Raw genomic sequence first — 16,513 nt, 5'->3', positions numbered from 1 at the left:
AAAGGGTCAGAATTGTGAGATAAAAAAAGTCACAATTACCTATTTTATTTTTTATTTAGTGGCGGAAATAAGCTTCCATACATTTTGCCCCACACACAGCATGCATTAAACATCATTCCAATATTTATTACTAGTCAAAGGTACTAGTCCCCTTCATAAATTACTCACCTGAACAAACACATACTCATCTTGGACCACCAGGGAGTTGGGGTCAATGTATCCAGGAAAAGGTTTGCCCTTGTTGGCATCTGTGCAGTTCTGAAGCTTACATGTGACATACAAAGCCTCTGCAACAGGACAAATGGCAGAAAGAGATGAAGGTATTACTTGGTTTCTTTCATAAGCTTTTCATAAGTTTTTCTTTTCATAACCATAAACTAGATGATAGGAAATGTTAAGAAATGTTGAGAGGATGTTATTCTGACCTGAAAGAGCAGTAGGGGTAAGAAAGGCTGGGAGTAACTGTACAAGGCCCAAATGTGACACTTTTTTTTTATTACAGTCTTCAAAATTCTTCAAAAAAACACATTTACTTCAACCTGTTTGTAATTATTTGAGAAATTTACTAGCATTTTCTTAAAAATAAACCCTACATTTTTTCAACATTTCTCAATATAGGTAACTTTATAGTATAGTTACTGTCGACACAGTTAAATGTTACTTTACCAAAAGACCAGAGGAAGATCTGTAGTAGTATGTGAGTTTTGAATGAAAATGTAATTGCCCCTGTATATTAACCTCAAACTGTCTAAAAAAAAAAAAAAAAACCTCACACAACTTGACTTGACTGTAATTTAAGGGACCATATCCAGTAGAGCTGACACATGTAACTTATCTTTCTGTCTGTCAATCAACAAGAATATAGGTTCAACAGACAAAAGACAAACTCAATTTGTGCAGCAAGTTTCTTCATTAATTTTAATTATGGATGACAGATATGGACAGATGGATTTGCTAGTGAAGAGCTGTCCATTTTGCATTTTGATGTGTAGCCTATTTTGAACTCTCTAAGTGTTGCCTTGTGCCGTGTTTGAATTATAGCTTCTTGAAATGTAATCAAAGCACGTCCAGGGGCGCCATTCAGACTTACGGGTTTCTGAGATGCTGGTCTCAAGGTGAATCAGGCCCGGCTCTTTATCAAGGCCCAGTTTAGACCTAAAGAGCCCAAAGGAAAGAAAAAAACAAACAAACAAACAAACAAAACAAAAAAAACAGTGTTTTATAAAATGAGCTTTGGCAAAAAGAAAATCCTTTGTGTTTCCATACAACAGCAGATGGGTCAAAATAAGGGCATTGGATTTTTTTTTTTTTGTCGGCTAAAAGATACATGTTCGCCTCCCAAAGGAGCAATACAGTTTAAGGTGGGAAAGTACCATCAGAACACCCTGTCCTGTTAAGCTCCCATTTCCATCTCCATCTTTCTGCGCTCTCTGACAGAAGCAAGGAGCCTATCCTGACATCATTAAAAGTAAGCCCTTCTCATTTGCTTCCCAAGAACACCCACAGGCACCGCACATAGCTCTCTTTTTAGTGTTGAAAAAAATCATTGTTGCATGAAATATTTATTCGAGACTGAAAAATCAGAGAGAGCTGCTCCAGTGAGGAACCTACAAAAGTAGAAGCAGACTAGCTCAAGACTTTATCATGGCACTTATTGGAAGTATTGACGCTTTCACAAATATAGCATCCCTTGGCATGCACTGGGATCAGCCTTAATATTTTAAAGACAGAGCAGCAAAATCACGAAAAAGTTATGTTGCTTTTGAGCACTGACTTTCAGCTCAAAACCTGCATTTTTAAGTTTATTCCGCAATCCATTAGGATGTAGAATGGAGGTTCACCCTGTTTTGCAAAAATTATGATGGATGGATGGATGGATGGCTGGAGGGATGGATGGATGGATGGATGGATGAATGGATGGAGGGAAGGAAGGATGGATGATTACACTCTGAGTGCAATCCATAACTAAGATGCAAAATGCCATCAATTGTGTTTGTACGAAAAGAGAATGAGTCCGCGGTGACATGATGACGGTAAGCACAAGTAAATTTCAGGTCGCTAGATGCAGTGATTGACCAATCAGATTGGAATATTCCAGAGAGCTGTGCTACAGTGCCATTTTTCAGGGACCTTGGTTCCGAAAGGTTTTTTTTTTCTTTCTTCCATTCATTTTTCCCATAGGGATTTAGAGCTATAAGCAATGAACCAAACAACCAGGTGAATCACAAGAGCAAAAAAGAATTTGAAAATTGGACGATAAAGACAAAAGGTGCAAGACTGTGAACTTAACTTTAAAGGGGACCTATTATGCCCCCTTTTACAAGATGTAAAACAAGTCTCTGATGGCCCCAGAGTGTGTATGTGAAGTTTTAGCTCAAAATACCCAACAGATCATTTTTGATAGCATCTTAAAATTGCCACTTTTTGGGGGTGAGCAAAAACGCGGCGTTTCAGTGTGTGCCCTTTAAATGCAAATGAGCTGCTGCGCTCTACCTATTAGGCGGAGCTTCAAGAGCTCATTCTCCGGTGTCAGGATTCAGTCAGGACGCACTATAATGTCAGAAACTGTGAAAATATGCTGCATGGAGATAGAACAGGTATAGTTTAGTTTAATTATGGTTATAACTTATATTGTCTTCTTGTTTTTATCGACTATATTAGTACAAGCCTGTTTACCGATGAGTTTTATAACGTTTATTGTACTTCACACAAAATCACAGTAAGAGCTTAATAAAACAAAGTGCAAGTGTGCATTAAACTATTATCCATAAACTCTCTCTCTCTCCCTTGCATTATCATCAACACACATAGCGAAGTACACAGAAACACTTGTTACAACTAACAGTAAACACATATTTAAAGACCTTATGCCTTTTCGGGTGGTGCTTAATAAACTGGTAAACTTTATATCCGTAAATCAACTGTAATAAAGTGCTCTCACCTTCATTACTGCCGTATCCAGTATCACTCTGGAGACTGTAAGCTGGATCACGAACAGTTTGTACCGATCTATCCTTCATATAATCCTTTATATAATTTTTAGCACAACCTCTGTTTTGTATTGTCCCTTTGTATTGATATTCGTTTACAAAGCAGTCTGGTGTGAAATGATTCGAGCAGACATAAACAAATTTTGGTAGGGTTGAGGGAGCATTTTCTTCGAAAACAAAATTAATCCACCTCGTCTTCAGTGGCTCAGATTTCGGGAGTTTGGATTTTTATCATTATATGGTGGTTGTGTACACACACTGCCAACACACATTTATGTCCAAACACCATGCAAAAGTGAATTTTGCATAATAGGTCCCCTTTAATGGGGGACCTATTAAGAACTACAGAAAGAACTACAATCCCATGAAGCACTGCGAAAAACAATTGAATTGAAAATTATCCATATTATGCATACAAATATTTAAGTATTTTGAGACCAAAGTGAAACTGACTATGTCATTCGCAGTGCTTCATGGGAGTGGGTCGGTGCTAAAGTGTTCTTATGGTGTGATTTATTTGTCGCGATTTTATTGGTGATTGGTGGAGATTTCTCTGCAGAATCATGGGTAATGTAGTTTTTCAGCATAGATTCCACTGTTAAACATGATTATTTAAAAAAATAAGTTGAAATAATGTGGGCTGATGGCTTTAACAAAAGCATACACCATTGTTTAACAGCCTCAGCTCACAGTAGGTCCATCTTTAAAGGTTTATATGTTACCATTCAAAATCAGTCTCCCTATGGAGAAAATGAATAAGAACAATCAGAACCTGACTGTTGTACTCTAAAAAAGCACAGACATGGCATTGCGCCATGCAAGGTTTAAATTCATTGTTGTTCTTTTCGATGAAAACATGCTCCATTTATATTTAAATCAGGCTTATTATAGTGCTTATTTAGAAAAGTTAACGCAATGTGGGCATGTATATCAGCATTTTGTTTTATGTGATTCTCAACCAAGAATTTTCAGGTACCTTTAGTTGTATTTCATTACCCTGCAACCTTGCTTACTCAAAAGAGTGGTTCATTTTCAGATATCTACAAAGAACTGTCTGGGTTTCGATTTGAGATCACTTGTGAGGGTGAAAGTAAAGGAGTTCCTGACCTGTTCAATTCCACCAAGACTCTAAATCTGCGTGGTATTAGGCCGCATCAGATCTGAGTTCCTTTTGAAGCGCTGACAGATACAAAAGTCCATTTCATCCATTCAAAGCTCCATTTCATCAATCATCTCATATTCTGGCTGTGCCCGTGGTGTATCTCATCAAAAGAGACAATCTAATTTCACATAGTCAATAGCTACACATTTGTAAGGGTTATATGTCTCATCTCACTTCAGATAATAAGACTCTATATGTGAGAGTTCATTGAGGGGAACTTGTGAGGGTAGATCATTACCAGACTAAAAATAACGGTACTGCAGGCTGACTCTCTGATGTCTTCGCTCTGTCCCACTTTGACTGTGCATGCTTATGCAAAAATTCGACACAAAAATGTCCTCAAAAAACAAAACACTGCTGCTAAATGACTAGATCTGTATTTGGCACATGGCAGGTAAAAGACAGACATGATCAATAAAAAAATTGACCAGTGAGTTGAGAGTAAATTGTCTTTTTGTGATTGCCACATTGAACACAATATGACTAACTAATTCTTGACATGGAACAAAACATATTTTCTTTCTTCTTGCTTGCTTTACCTGGTTTAGTTTACCTGCTACATTTTAGTTTATCAAAAATGTAGCATTTATACACATAACATAATATATATACATAATATGACACATATATATATATATATATATACACACATAATATGACTATATTATATATATATATATATATATATAAAAGTTTTAAGTCTTTTTGGTCCTACTTTTTATCAGTAGTTAGCAACAGAAAGAACAAAATGGCTACTGCATTTAATACATGATATGAAAATATAATTATTTTGTCAATTCTACAAGATTCAAATCTCTACCAGATTAATTCAATAAATAATTAGCTTGAAACCATCTTGCAGTTTCAGTTCATTCATTCATCAATAAAAATTCCAGATGCTGTAAAAATATTTGATATGACTTTATTTTTTAATCTGATTATTTTGTACATTATTTTTATTTATTTATTTATTTTTTTAAATTTATTTTCACTTCTACACACTTTTTGTTCCGGTAGTCAAGATTTAGTGGAGTATATATTTATAATATTAAATAAACAATCGATCCATGCCCAAAACACTTTTCAGTTCATTCCAGCTTGTCCACTTGAGACCAGAGATAAACATAAAATCGAATCGTATTTAGAATTTATTTCTCAACCGGTCTCTTTAATCATCACAGTCTAGACATCTATTAGCCATCCTGATCGAGTTGAATAAGGTTTCTTAATGACTAAATCATTTGCAACGTTGCAAATGCAGACTCTGACTCAGTAACAAGGCTTAATGACAACATTCATTAAAGAACTTCTAAGGTTTGGACGTAAACCTCAAGATAGCGTTAGTGGTGGAACACAGTGGGGAAGATCACATCAGGGTTGAACAACAATCCGTGTTCTTTGGTTTATTCTTTTATAAGCCACAGAATGCAGGAGTTCAAATGATTGATGTTCCACATGCAGCAGAAGGAATCACACAGAGAGCTTACCAGTAGAATCGATTGGGCGCCACCCGCTCGTGAACAAGCTGCCATCGACGGCCAAACTCAACAGAGCTGTAGAGCTGAGAACGAAATATTGGGTTAGCAAAAGTATTGTATGACGATTCCTGTCACTTCTGATGGTACAATATGCTGTTATAATTTAACTGTACATTTGCTTAGTGGCATTGTTTAGGTAAGTTTAGTTTACTCTTTATCTTTATCATTAGTTCTATTCAACAACCTAGTGAGCTGTCTTACTGCCTACATAGGCAGCTGTTGGCCACATTATTACTATTATGCAACCTAGCAGCAACTCCACACACTACACAAAATGGAAGTGTGATTTTCATGCTGATTTCTACAGATTTTGACATTAGCGTGTTGCTAAGATAACATGCATGATAATCCAATATGCATAGAAAATACATAATACACACAAATATTGGGTGAAATTACTTTTTTATAATACCTTTTTCATTATTGAATGAAATACTATCAGTATACACTGCTGTTGAAAACTGGGGTCAGTACTTTTATTCATCAAGGACGCATTGAATTGCATTAAAAGTGATAGTAAAGACATTTCAATTGTTAAACTGTTATATTATTAATTGTAAAATATTTAAAATCAATGCTGTTCTATTGGACTTTCTATTCATCAAAGAATCCTAGACAAAAAGTATTTTAACACTGATAATAATAAGAAATGAATTTTGTGCAGCAAATCAGCATATTAGAATGATTTCTGAAGGATCACGTGACACTGAAGACCGGAGTAATGATGCTGAAAATTTGACATGAAAGGGCTAAACTACATTTTAAAATATATTCAAATAGGATTTTTTTTTTTTTTTTTAAATTACTGTTTTTACTGTATTAAATAATTTTTACTGTATTAAATTGACTAAATATAGGGGTGTGACTAGATCTTGTGCCATGAGATCTCTCGTGATATTAAAATGTGACAAGATTTCTTGTTGAGTAAAAAGCTGTCTTGTGATACTGCCATGACGGAGCGTGAGGGTGAAATTAGCATAGAATATGCCACCACTATGTTTACATTACATTACGGTGGCACTGTCTCCACAGTCATTTTGCTTTTTTATAGAAATAAAAACATTTAATTCAGTTGGATAATGGTTGTTTCAATTGTAAACTATTGTAAACGTCTTCTCTGCTCATCCAGCACGAGCTGCAGAATCGCATACAGTGCAGAAGGAATCACAGTTCGCTGATCATGTGATGAGAGTAAGGCGAGATGACTGACAAGACCATGGCGGAGGATTCACCTAAGCGTCTGATAAATGGCTCATCTTGTAGAATGCATGCTCAGCACCGCCGCTCCCTATACACAGAGTATGCGCAACTGCGAATTCGAAAGAAAAATGCGAGCTCCCTGTTGCGTGCAAATTAGACTACATACAATCTTTGGCTGGGCTGTGTAGTTTTAACCAGCTCTGTTCTCTGTTTTGGTCTCTGTTTGCACTTTGAATATTGAGAGATTACTTTGCACTTATTGTTTACACTTAATAAGACTAAGAAAAACTATTATTTATTTTTGTTATTTATACTGTTTTAATTTCTATGTTCAATTTGTGGAAAGGAGTTCAATTAGGAAGTCACACACAGCTTCAGTCAGAAGTTCTGGGAGCTCATAATTCATGTACAGTAAGGTCTGAAGAGATTCATGTGAAATCATACAGGAGAGAATCTAGTCAGTTGAGTTTGTGGCAGAACCTTTTACAGTGCTTGTATATTGTATATTGTCTGCATATGATAATTCATACTCAGAAAGTAGAACTGAAATGACATTCATTACAAGATGATTAGTTAAAACATTTTAAAATGCATCTGAAGACTAATCATGAATTTTCCAGTCATGAATTTTGTTATTGAGGATTTCTTAAAAATACTGTCTCGTCACACCCCTATTGCAATGCATTATGGAATTGTCTTATCCAAATAGGATGTGATGCTGCCTTAAAATTGATCCAAAACAAGGTATCTTAGAAGGCAGAATAATTAAGTTGCCTACTTTTTTGGAACAGAATTTAAATCAGGAACATGCCAAAGATGCCTTAATACTGCCTACATAGGCAGCTAACTACATTTTCGAACCAAGCAAATTAAATTATGAATGATTTTCAGAAAGACAACAAACACGAAGATCTGAAATTCACCAAATGAGGCACAAAAATGACTCATGTATATACTTCTCAGTATGACCAAAAAAAACATCCTATTTATGTGCACAGTGCTTTGGGGGAAATCATATTATATAAATGGCAAATACAAATATGTCACACTGGTACTTACAGCACTTTGGAATGATATGTGCCACTTGTTAAAATGTTGAGCAAAAGTTTTCCTGAGGTGTGAAACTTAATTTGCCTCGCACAAAATAACATATTTTTGCCCTGTTTTGTGAGACAGTTCTGAAACAGTGGGGGGTTTCAATGCAGTACTTGTGTTTGCATCAGTTGAGAACTGTGATATCACAATCTCGTATCCAATATAACATCCTGACTGTGGGTGGATGGAGTTTGGTCATATTTAGACATAGACAAATGGGATCAAACCAAACGAAATCAGACAGAATCGAAGAGTATTGCCCTGTTGAAAACTGCTTAAATTCACCTAAGCTAGTCTTAGCCGTTTCAAACCGATCACCCAATTTGGGGATGTCTGAATTGGTGTCCAGTTGGTTTAAGACCAGCATAGTCTGAATTAAGCTGTTTTTTTTTTGTTTTGTTTTGTTTTTTTTGCAGCAGGGAAGCACAAATATGTTCACCAATGAAGGTTACTGAGCTTTTCATTTGAGCTTGTTTCCTCTCTCATCTATGTTTACTGTTATAATAAAAGAAACCTCAGAAACTTTGCCAATGACACTGTGGTATAAAATCTGTCAACACTAATAAATTATGCATTTATTTGTATCATAGATTTGGATAGGGTTTAATTACGCTAGTGATTGTGTTTTCCTTTTGTGATGTTTGCTTTTGCAGCTTTCAACCGTGGCTAGTCATGCACATTGTACAAACAGTCAACTATTAGCCTTCAATTGGCCGATAATTCTTTTTGATTGTGTTCATTTAATTGTAATTCATTCTCGGTGGCCCTCCTTCAAGGGTGAAGTCAATGTTGATTTGTCAAAATTGAAGTCAATGCTGTCTAACACCATCACTCGAGAATTAAAACTATCACAGTATTTGATTATACTGCATGCCACTGTGAAAGGTAATTTGTCTGAATTCTTTTTTTTTTTTTTTACATTGTTCTTTTTGAATATACATTTGATGAAGATGAGGTTTGAAAAAAAACTTTTTTTTTTGTATGTTCATAACCTTAAATCATTTATATCATTTAGATCCACATCAAAGGGGTAGAAAAAATAAAATCAATTCAGAAATAAATCTAATCCAAAATTAAAGAGGGGAGGATCAGGAAAAAATAAAACAAATCTTGACTAGTTAAATTATCTTTTGATATGATTAAATCTGATGGTTAAACAATCTTTTCAGAAGAGTAAAATTTTTTCATAATTTATTAGCCCTAAACCATGAGCTCGAAAGCATATAATTAATGGTGATTCCCTGCGACTGGGGATCCATAAATTGTCTTAATTGCCAACTTTAAGCTCACTGAAATTGTCTCTTTAAGACTTATTTCCTCTTGCATTGATAATTGCCCTTTGAGGACATATTTCAATCCCAAATATAGATTAGCATCCATTTGCACGCATGCGTTTCATTATTATAATGTCTTGCTTTGCAGTTTGTGCCTCGAATGTTTATCAAGAATGCAAATACTATAAATGTGCTTTTCCATTGGCTTTCTTGCATTTGGTTATATTTGGCAATAAAACAGCTTGATAATTAGAGAACCACATGAAGAGTGCATTCCTGAATGCTATTCCCAATAATGAGATGTTGTTTGCCATATTTTTCAGGAATAATTTAGCTAAAATGATTGTGTACCTTCTGGTCATGGCCATAAGCAAGGATCCAGTCCTCCTGCTCAGGATGAAACAACAGGCTGAGGATGTAGAAGTTGAGACGGTATTTTTGATAGGTGGCGCCTTCATCTGAGCTGATGAGCAAACTGCTTTCCACCTCTGGATCTGTCAGCAACATGATCTGAAACACAGACAAGAGGTTCTTAGTCTCTACAGAGTTGCTTCACTGTCTCTCAGGGACCAAATGCCTCAGCTAGTGGACCTGAGGAGCTGCATCTGTGATGTTCTGTCTACAAACAGACATTTTAGAATGGTGAGAGACTGCAATAACAAGACCAGACAGTATATATATATATATATATATGCGCGTGTATGTGTGTGTATACAACAGTTCTTTCTGGTTCTTAAATCTGATTGGCTGATAGCCGTGCGATATTTTAGTGATAACAGCAGTCCTACCTTTTCACCACTTGTATCACTCCACTTGAAGCAACTGTCATGGCAGCCGAGCAAATCCACCGTATTTTTTTTTTTTTTATGAAGATACTACACTTGCTGTACCACGAACTGTAGTTGGTTTAGATGTTTTTGGAGATACAAGCTCCAGGACGTCAGCGGCGTTCAGTGCTCGTGTACCCGCCGAGAACAGCTTCATCTTGGACAGTACTCCGGGGATTTGCCGCTGTCTTTTATAGTGGTTAAACATGACATATATTTCATTTTGGGTACATAAAACAGGCAATCTTTGGTCTTATTAATCAGTTACTTGTTCCTGAGCAAATTGGATTGGGCTATGTTAAATTTAATAATTTAATAAATATTAAGAATATATATAACTTACATCCTGTAGAGCACAGCTTTTGTACATATGACTGAATTGTAGTCTTTATTTATTATTGTCATTTATAATGGCTATTGTTAAATTTAATGTAAATATCGTTGTTCAATTATTATTATTTTATATAATAATATGTTGTATTTGGTATTGAGAAAGGGTCCATTAGTGCGTAATATGGATTGAGTGAAAGTTACATTAATACGCCATTAGATGGCGGCAAACTTTACGAGTGAATGAGTCAGTCGCAAGAAACTTTTAAATTGAAATGGACTCTTGTAAACAAAGGATGTTGTTTAAGCGCTGTATGTTATGGAAAATTACCTTAACTGTAAAAATGACAAATACAAAGATCACTTTCCTCCATTAAAATATAATGGATCTAATATTATCAACATCGACCTGAATAATGAATGTTATTTCAGACACAGGTAATGATCACTCAGGCGATCTCTTTCTCTCTCTCTCTCGCTCTCTCTCTCTCTACACACACACACACACACACACACACACACATATATATATATATATATATATATATATATATTAGTATATTTTAATAATATTCCACAATATTAGTGTATTATTGAATGCAGCCCCACATCTAAGACATATTGTTTGATATACACTACATATAAAACAATAAATACATTTGAAAGTGAATTGTGGTAATACAGCCACTAATGCTGTTGATAGATTTTAACGTGTATTGAACCTGGAACATTCCTTTAAACAATAACAACTAAAAATAAAAAAATAAAACATTATCAACACTTGCATCTCAATTTGTATTTCCTATACAAGACAGGAAGCTCATAAATTTGATGAACTCACAAACCGTGTTCCTAATTTGCAAGTCTTAATGAACACTTTTAAAGTTGTGGCAGCACCGCCTCGTGTTAAATTTGATATCTTCATTTCCACTCCCTGATTTGCTTGGTTTGATCTCATCATAATCGCAGTGGATCACAAGCATAAATCTCTTTAACGCTGTCAATCTTGTAACACACTCCAATGAGTAATTCATTACGGCATGAGCGTGCACACACTTTAACTTACCCTAAAGCGCAGTCACACTGTTAAATCTATAATTTCCCTTGAGCTTTTTTTTTTTTTCCTTTTCTGTTTTAGAGTGCCACCAGTCTTAAGTTTGTGCCAATTTTGAAAAAGAAATAAATAAATATAATCAGCCTCAAATATAATTGAATCGGTGAGGCTGAACCGTTTCGAAACCTTATCATTGACAGAGAGCTGGAGGTGTCAGGGTCTAAGGAGTGTAAGTGTGTGTGTCTGAGCTCCACAGCAGAATTGCTTTAGGGTCTTTTTTTCTGTTCCGTTGGTTTGTAAAGCTTTAAACAGGCCGGATATTAACTCTTCTCATAGCTACTTTATGGACACAAGCTTCGATTATATTATCAGATCAATAGCGCTCTTGCACATGCAATACGGGTCAGTGCAACTTGTTCAAGAGCTGACCCATCTCGTTTCTTCCTTGGCACATAAAACATTAGCGTCCACTTCAGAATTGGTTTCCATTTCAATTGCGTTCTTGACACATCTCTCCAGGGCAATAGCATTATTAAGTAGAGCAGGGCAGCAGAGCTCACCAGACCATCCGTCAAACGGGACATGCTAATGCTAACCATAGCGGCGTAACCCAGAACAACCGCTCATCAATCATCACCAACTCAACCAACATGACCCAGATGCCAACCAATCAGTGGGTTGCTTCAGTGGTGGATTCTTTATTTTCTTTTAAAGAAGCAAACATTTGATTGCCATTATGCATTTTTATGATATGCTAGTGATGAGATACTGGAGGTGAATTTTATGGCAGCAGGCCTTCGTTATACTGAATCTCGTCTTATTATGTTTAAAGTTCTGAAAGCGTGGATGGTTAATGAAAATGTGTACTCTTGCAAAGCCACCTTAAATGAACACTACAATTACTTAAATCAAAAGTTAATGTGCCAGCCATTTTAAGCATCAAAAAAGGCAAATCCATGAAAAAAAGGGTGCCTTTAGTCTGCTCCTCACATAGAGCTATTGAATGGGTTGGAATATAATCACACAATTTTTATGACACTTTTGTGGTGCTTTTGTAGTTTTTTGGACAAAATACTTAAAGTGCCCATATTATGTTTTTTTCGAATATTACCTTTCTCATGTAGTGTGTAATATAGCTGTTTGTGAATGTAAAAGGTCTGCAAAGTTTTAAAGATCAAAGCGCGTGATGAATAAAGTTATTGTCTCCCAAAAGAAAGCATCGATTCTGAACTGTCTGTAACGAGTCGTCAGCAATTCCAGTCTTACTAGTCTACTAGTTTGTAACAAATTTGCATAATGCCAGGCTGTCCTTGAACAATTTCTGCTTTGCCCCGCCCTCAAACACTGTAGTTGTAGCTGAGGCCTGGAAGAATTTGGTTTGTGTTGTCGACATGTCGAGAAGACGTTGTTCCCAGTGCTGCGAATCCACTTTGCATGCACTTCCAAAAGATGAGGACTCGTGCTGGAATTGATATGGTAAAACCGATGCCATCGTTATGGTTCATATCACTGTGTTTACAAGCGATGATGAAGCCTCCAGAGCTGAAATTCATATGTTAGCTGTGTCCCAATTCAGAGGCTGCATCCTTGGAAGGACGCAGACTTCAAAAGCCATGCTATCAAGGTCCGCAAACGTCATTTTTCTTCATTATTTTTACAGTTGCATTATTAGATTTTTGAATAAGTTGAAATCCAATACTTACATTTAAAAATGTAATTTCTCTCTTTCAAAAAACAAACAAACAAACAAACAAACAAACAAAAAAAAAACATGTCGTCACTGGCGCCTAATGAATTCTGGGGTAGGCTAGGCCACGAAGGAGCCATCTGCTGTATCCTTCATTGCAGCATTTGAAGGAGCCTTCGAATTGGGACAGTCTTTAGCCCCGTTTCCACCGAAATTACTGTATTTCATTTCCCGCATATAAGCTTAATAAAGCCTGAACCTCGCCGTCTGTCCATCGGTCTAATTTTTAATCTCCACTGTTGATTTGAATAGCAAACAACTCTTACTGCATCCACCCCAACAGACTTTTAAAAAAAATGGTGGTTGAAATAAAATGCTACATGGAGTCAACCAATCAAAATGCTGTGTGAACTCAACCAATCAGTGCCCAAGTCCCACCCCGGAGGTTCCTGAACTTTGAAAAAGTACTACCTCGTGAGCAGGGACTTTCTGAGGGGAGAATTTTTACCTGGAACTTTTTTTAGACCCTGGTTCCTGTGGTGGAAACTGGGCTTTTGTCGCGTCGCTATCATGCAATCTGCCTTCGCATGCAGCCTTTGAAGGACGCAGCCTCTGAATTGGTACGCAGCAATGGTAATGGGTGGTTCATTTTTGACACGCACCAATCACAACAGACTGGGCCATCTGACCAATCAGCGCAGAGTAGGCTCGTGGAAAGGATGGGTTTAGAGAGACCGGATCTTCGAATGAACCGTTTAAATTAAAGTGTTCTATATGTGCTTTATCAACACAATGGGAGATATATGTAGCCAATAAATCAGGGACCATTCACTCAAAAACTAAAAACATATCTGAGATGAGTTTTAATACCAGGGTCTAAAAAATGAGACATTTTTATTTTTGTGTGAACTGTCCCTTTAAGTCAGACATGTTTACATAGTATTCAGATCATGCTAAAATCCACCGTGCTGAACAGAAAGTGTACATATCAGTCATACAAGCTGTCACATGCTCTGATGCTGTTATTGATAAATCCTCAACATTTCTATACCTGACATAGACACATGAAAATACGATATGCAGATGCAGGTGTAGGTGCGTGTGTCTCTCGCTCACTCTCTTTTGACCTTCAGTTGTGAGGAAATAGATGGAAGGCACAGGTAACAAAGAAAAGAAAGAATCTAACAATGCAACACTGCGGGTGCTCCAAAGAAATGTAGTTAAAAAATGAAATACAGATTTTGCTATTTCACATACCTACTTTAGAAAGCTTTGATCAGCACTATAAAAGTGAAAAGCAGATAATTCAAGAACAAGTAATTCCGGTTTTAGATAAAATTAAGGATGGTCTGCACTGGCCTTGTCGACTTCGCTTTTATAATGTGAGTCACACATTACCAAGGGCAATTAATTTTATCGTCTTTTCTCCATCTCCATACTCATGCAGCCTTGCAAAATCCACCTCCGTATCTTTCCTCTGATTCTGTATGTTAAGTCCCTATCAGTGACTTGAAGCACAAGAGCAGAGGTTTCTGGAAAGACAAAGGTTAATGAAGCAGCAGATGAGGTGGCTGGAGAGACGCTTAGAGAGTGTGGTAGAGAATCTCTGAGTCCCGCTGTGCAGTGATACGTTGGCTCTGATAGAATATTAATGAAATTAGGAACATGTTTCGGCTCAATCTTAAACTAATTGGATTGTCTCACTCCCGTAAATCAAGACCATAACGAGGTCGGTCATGAATGCTTTTTTTTTTTTTTTTTTCCACTAACCTGACTTGGATAAATGGTCGTTTGAGCTTTTAAAGGAATTTAGATTCCTTTATTATGGATTTTGCTTATGTAAAGGTAAAGCAGAGAGATGGAAGAAAAGAATGGGTCAAAGCACAGTGTAGGCCAGACTCAAACAAGCGTCACTTACTTTTGCACCACTTCACACATGCAGTAACCAAAAAAAAAAAAAAAAAAAAAAAAAAAAAAAAAAATCAGGGAACTCCAACCAACCAACCAACTCCAACCAACCAACCTTCCAACCAAACCTCCAACCAACCTTCCAACCAACGCTCCAATCAACCAACCTTCCAACCTACCTTCCAACCAAACCTCCAACCAACCCTCCAATCAACCTTCCAAACAACCTTCCAACCAACGCTCCAATCAACCAACCTTCCAACCAACCAACCAACCAACCAACCAACCAACCAACCAACCAACCTACCTTCCAACCAACCCTCCAACCAACCTTCCAACCAACCTTCCAACCAACCAAACTTCCAACAAACCCTCCAACAAACCCTCCAACCAACCTTCCAACAAACCTTCCAACCAACGCTCCAACCAACCCTCCAACCCACCAACCTTCCAACCAACCCTCCAACCAACCCTCCAACCAACCAACCTTCCAACCTACCTTCCATCCAACACTCCAACCAACCTTCCAACCAATGCTCCAACCAACCAACCTTCCAACCAACCCTCCAACCAACCTTCTAACCTTCCAACCAACCAACCAATATATGCATTATACTTAAATTAAGCAAATAAATACAAAATAATAATTTGAGGATAAATGATAATTTATAACAAATGGAACAACTTATAATTGTCACTTACATATAAAAACAATTATTTTAACATAAATTAGTGACTGCAGTAATATATTTAATTTCTATAATTCCCATTGAGGAAAAGCATTTGTGCATCATTCAGATGGCAATATTCATTTTTGCGAACTATATTCTAAATGTGATCATCTATTTGGTTTCTCACATTCTCACAGTGTGGAGATTTCAGTGAACAACTATTAACTATTTTAAATTTGTCCATCGTAAAGCTGTTGTATGACTTCAGAAGAATATAGTATATGAGTCATACAGACCACTTTTATGATACTATAAAATAGTTTTTGGAGATTTACAGTTTGAATCACAGTTACAGTTTGTCCTCGCATCCCTCATTTTTCTTCTTTTAGGTTCTACGATTGAATAATAACAATAATGATAATAATAATAATAATACGGATTTGGAATAATATGTGGGTGAAAAAATATTTCTCCTCCAAAGCAGAATCACTTTATTAACTTGTATAAAGTATGAACAATGTATATTTTATGCAACTTTATCTTTAACTCTAACTTTACAAAACACACTAAAATAACAAAAAGTTGTAGGCCTTGTGACATTTTCTTTCATTGACATTTTTTTTCCTAATGGAAAGTGTAAATATGTACAGAGTGCTGCACATGACATGCAGGGGGGAAAAAAAATGTTTATTATGACCACGAATTAATGACTTTCTAGTAGTCACCACATTTTACTAATTTGTTTCCTCGTTTTAAGTAAATCGTGCACACGATATA

At 36.3% G+C, this 16,513-nt stretch overlaps 1 protein-coding gene across 7 annotated transcripts in view; it reads right to left on the bottom strand.

Annotated features, from left to right (window-relative positions):
• LOC127516735 (VPS10 domain-containing receptor SorCS1) overlaps positions 1-16,513 on the bottom strand; it is a 200,530-nt gene that overhangs the window by 42,512 nt on the left and 141,505 nt on the right. For all 7 annotated transcript variants that reach the window (XR_007931074.1, XR_007931073.1, XM_051901599.1 and 4 more), the window contains exons 4-7: positions 9,611-9,769; positions 5,640-5,713; positions 1,091-1,155; positions 169-287 (exon numbers count right to left, since the gene is read on the bottom strand). Coding sequence is in view for 5 of the 7 variants with exons in the window: in XM_051901599.1 (XP_051757559.1) it covers positions 169-287; positions 1,091-1,155; positions 5,640-5,713; positions 9,611-9,769 (417 nt within the window). In the remaining 2 variants the exon portion in view is untranslated. The remainder of the gene's footprint in view (positions 1-168; positions 288-1,090; positions 1,156-5,639; positions 5,714-9,610; positions 9,770-16,513) is intronic.

This window comes from Ctenopharyngodon idella, chromosome 1 (genome assembly GCF_019924925.1).
Source record: "Ctenopharyngodon idella isolate HZGC_01 chromosome 1, HZGC01, whole genome shotgun sequence".
In the NCBI taxonomy this organism is placed as follows: domain Eukaryota; kingdom Metazoa; phylum Chordata; class Actinopteri; order Cypriniformes; family Xenocyprididae; genus Ctenopharyngodon; species Ctenopharyngodon idella.
Note: the sequence above shows the minus strand (reverse complement) of the source record. Positions and strands in the feature narration are given on the sequence as shown.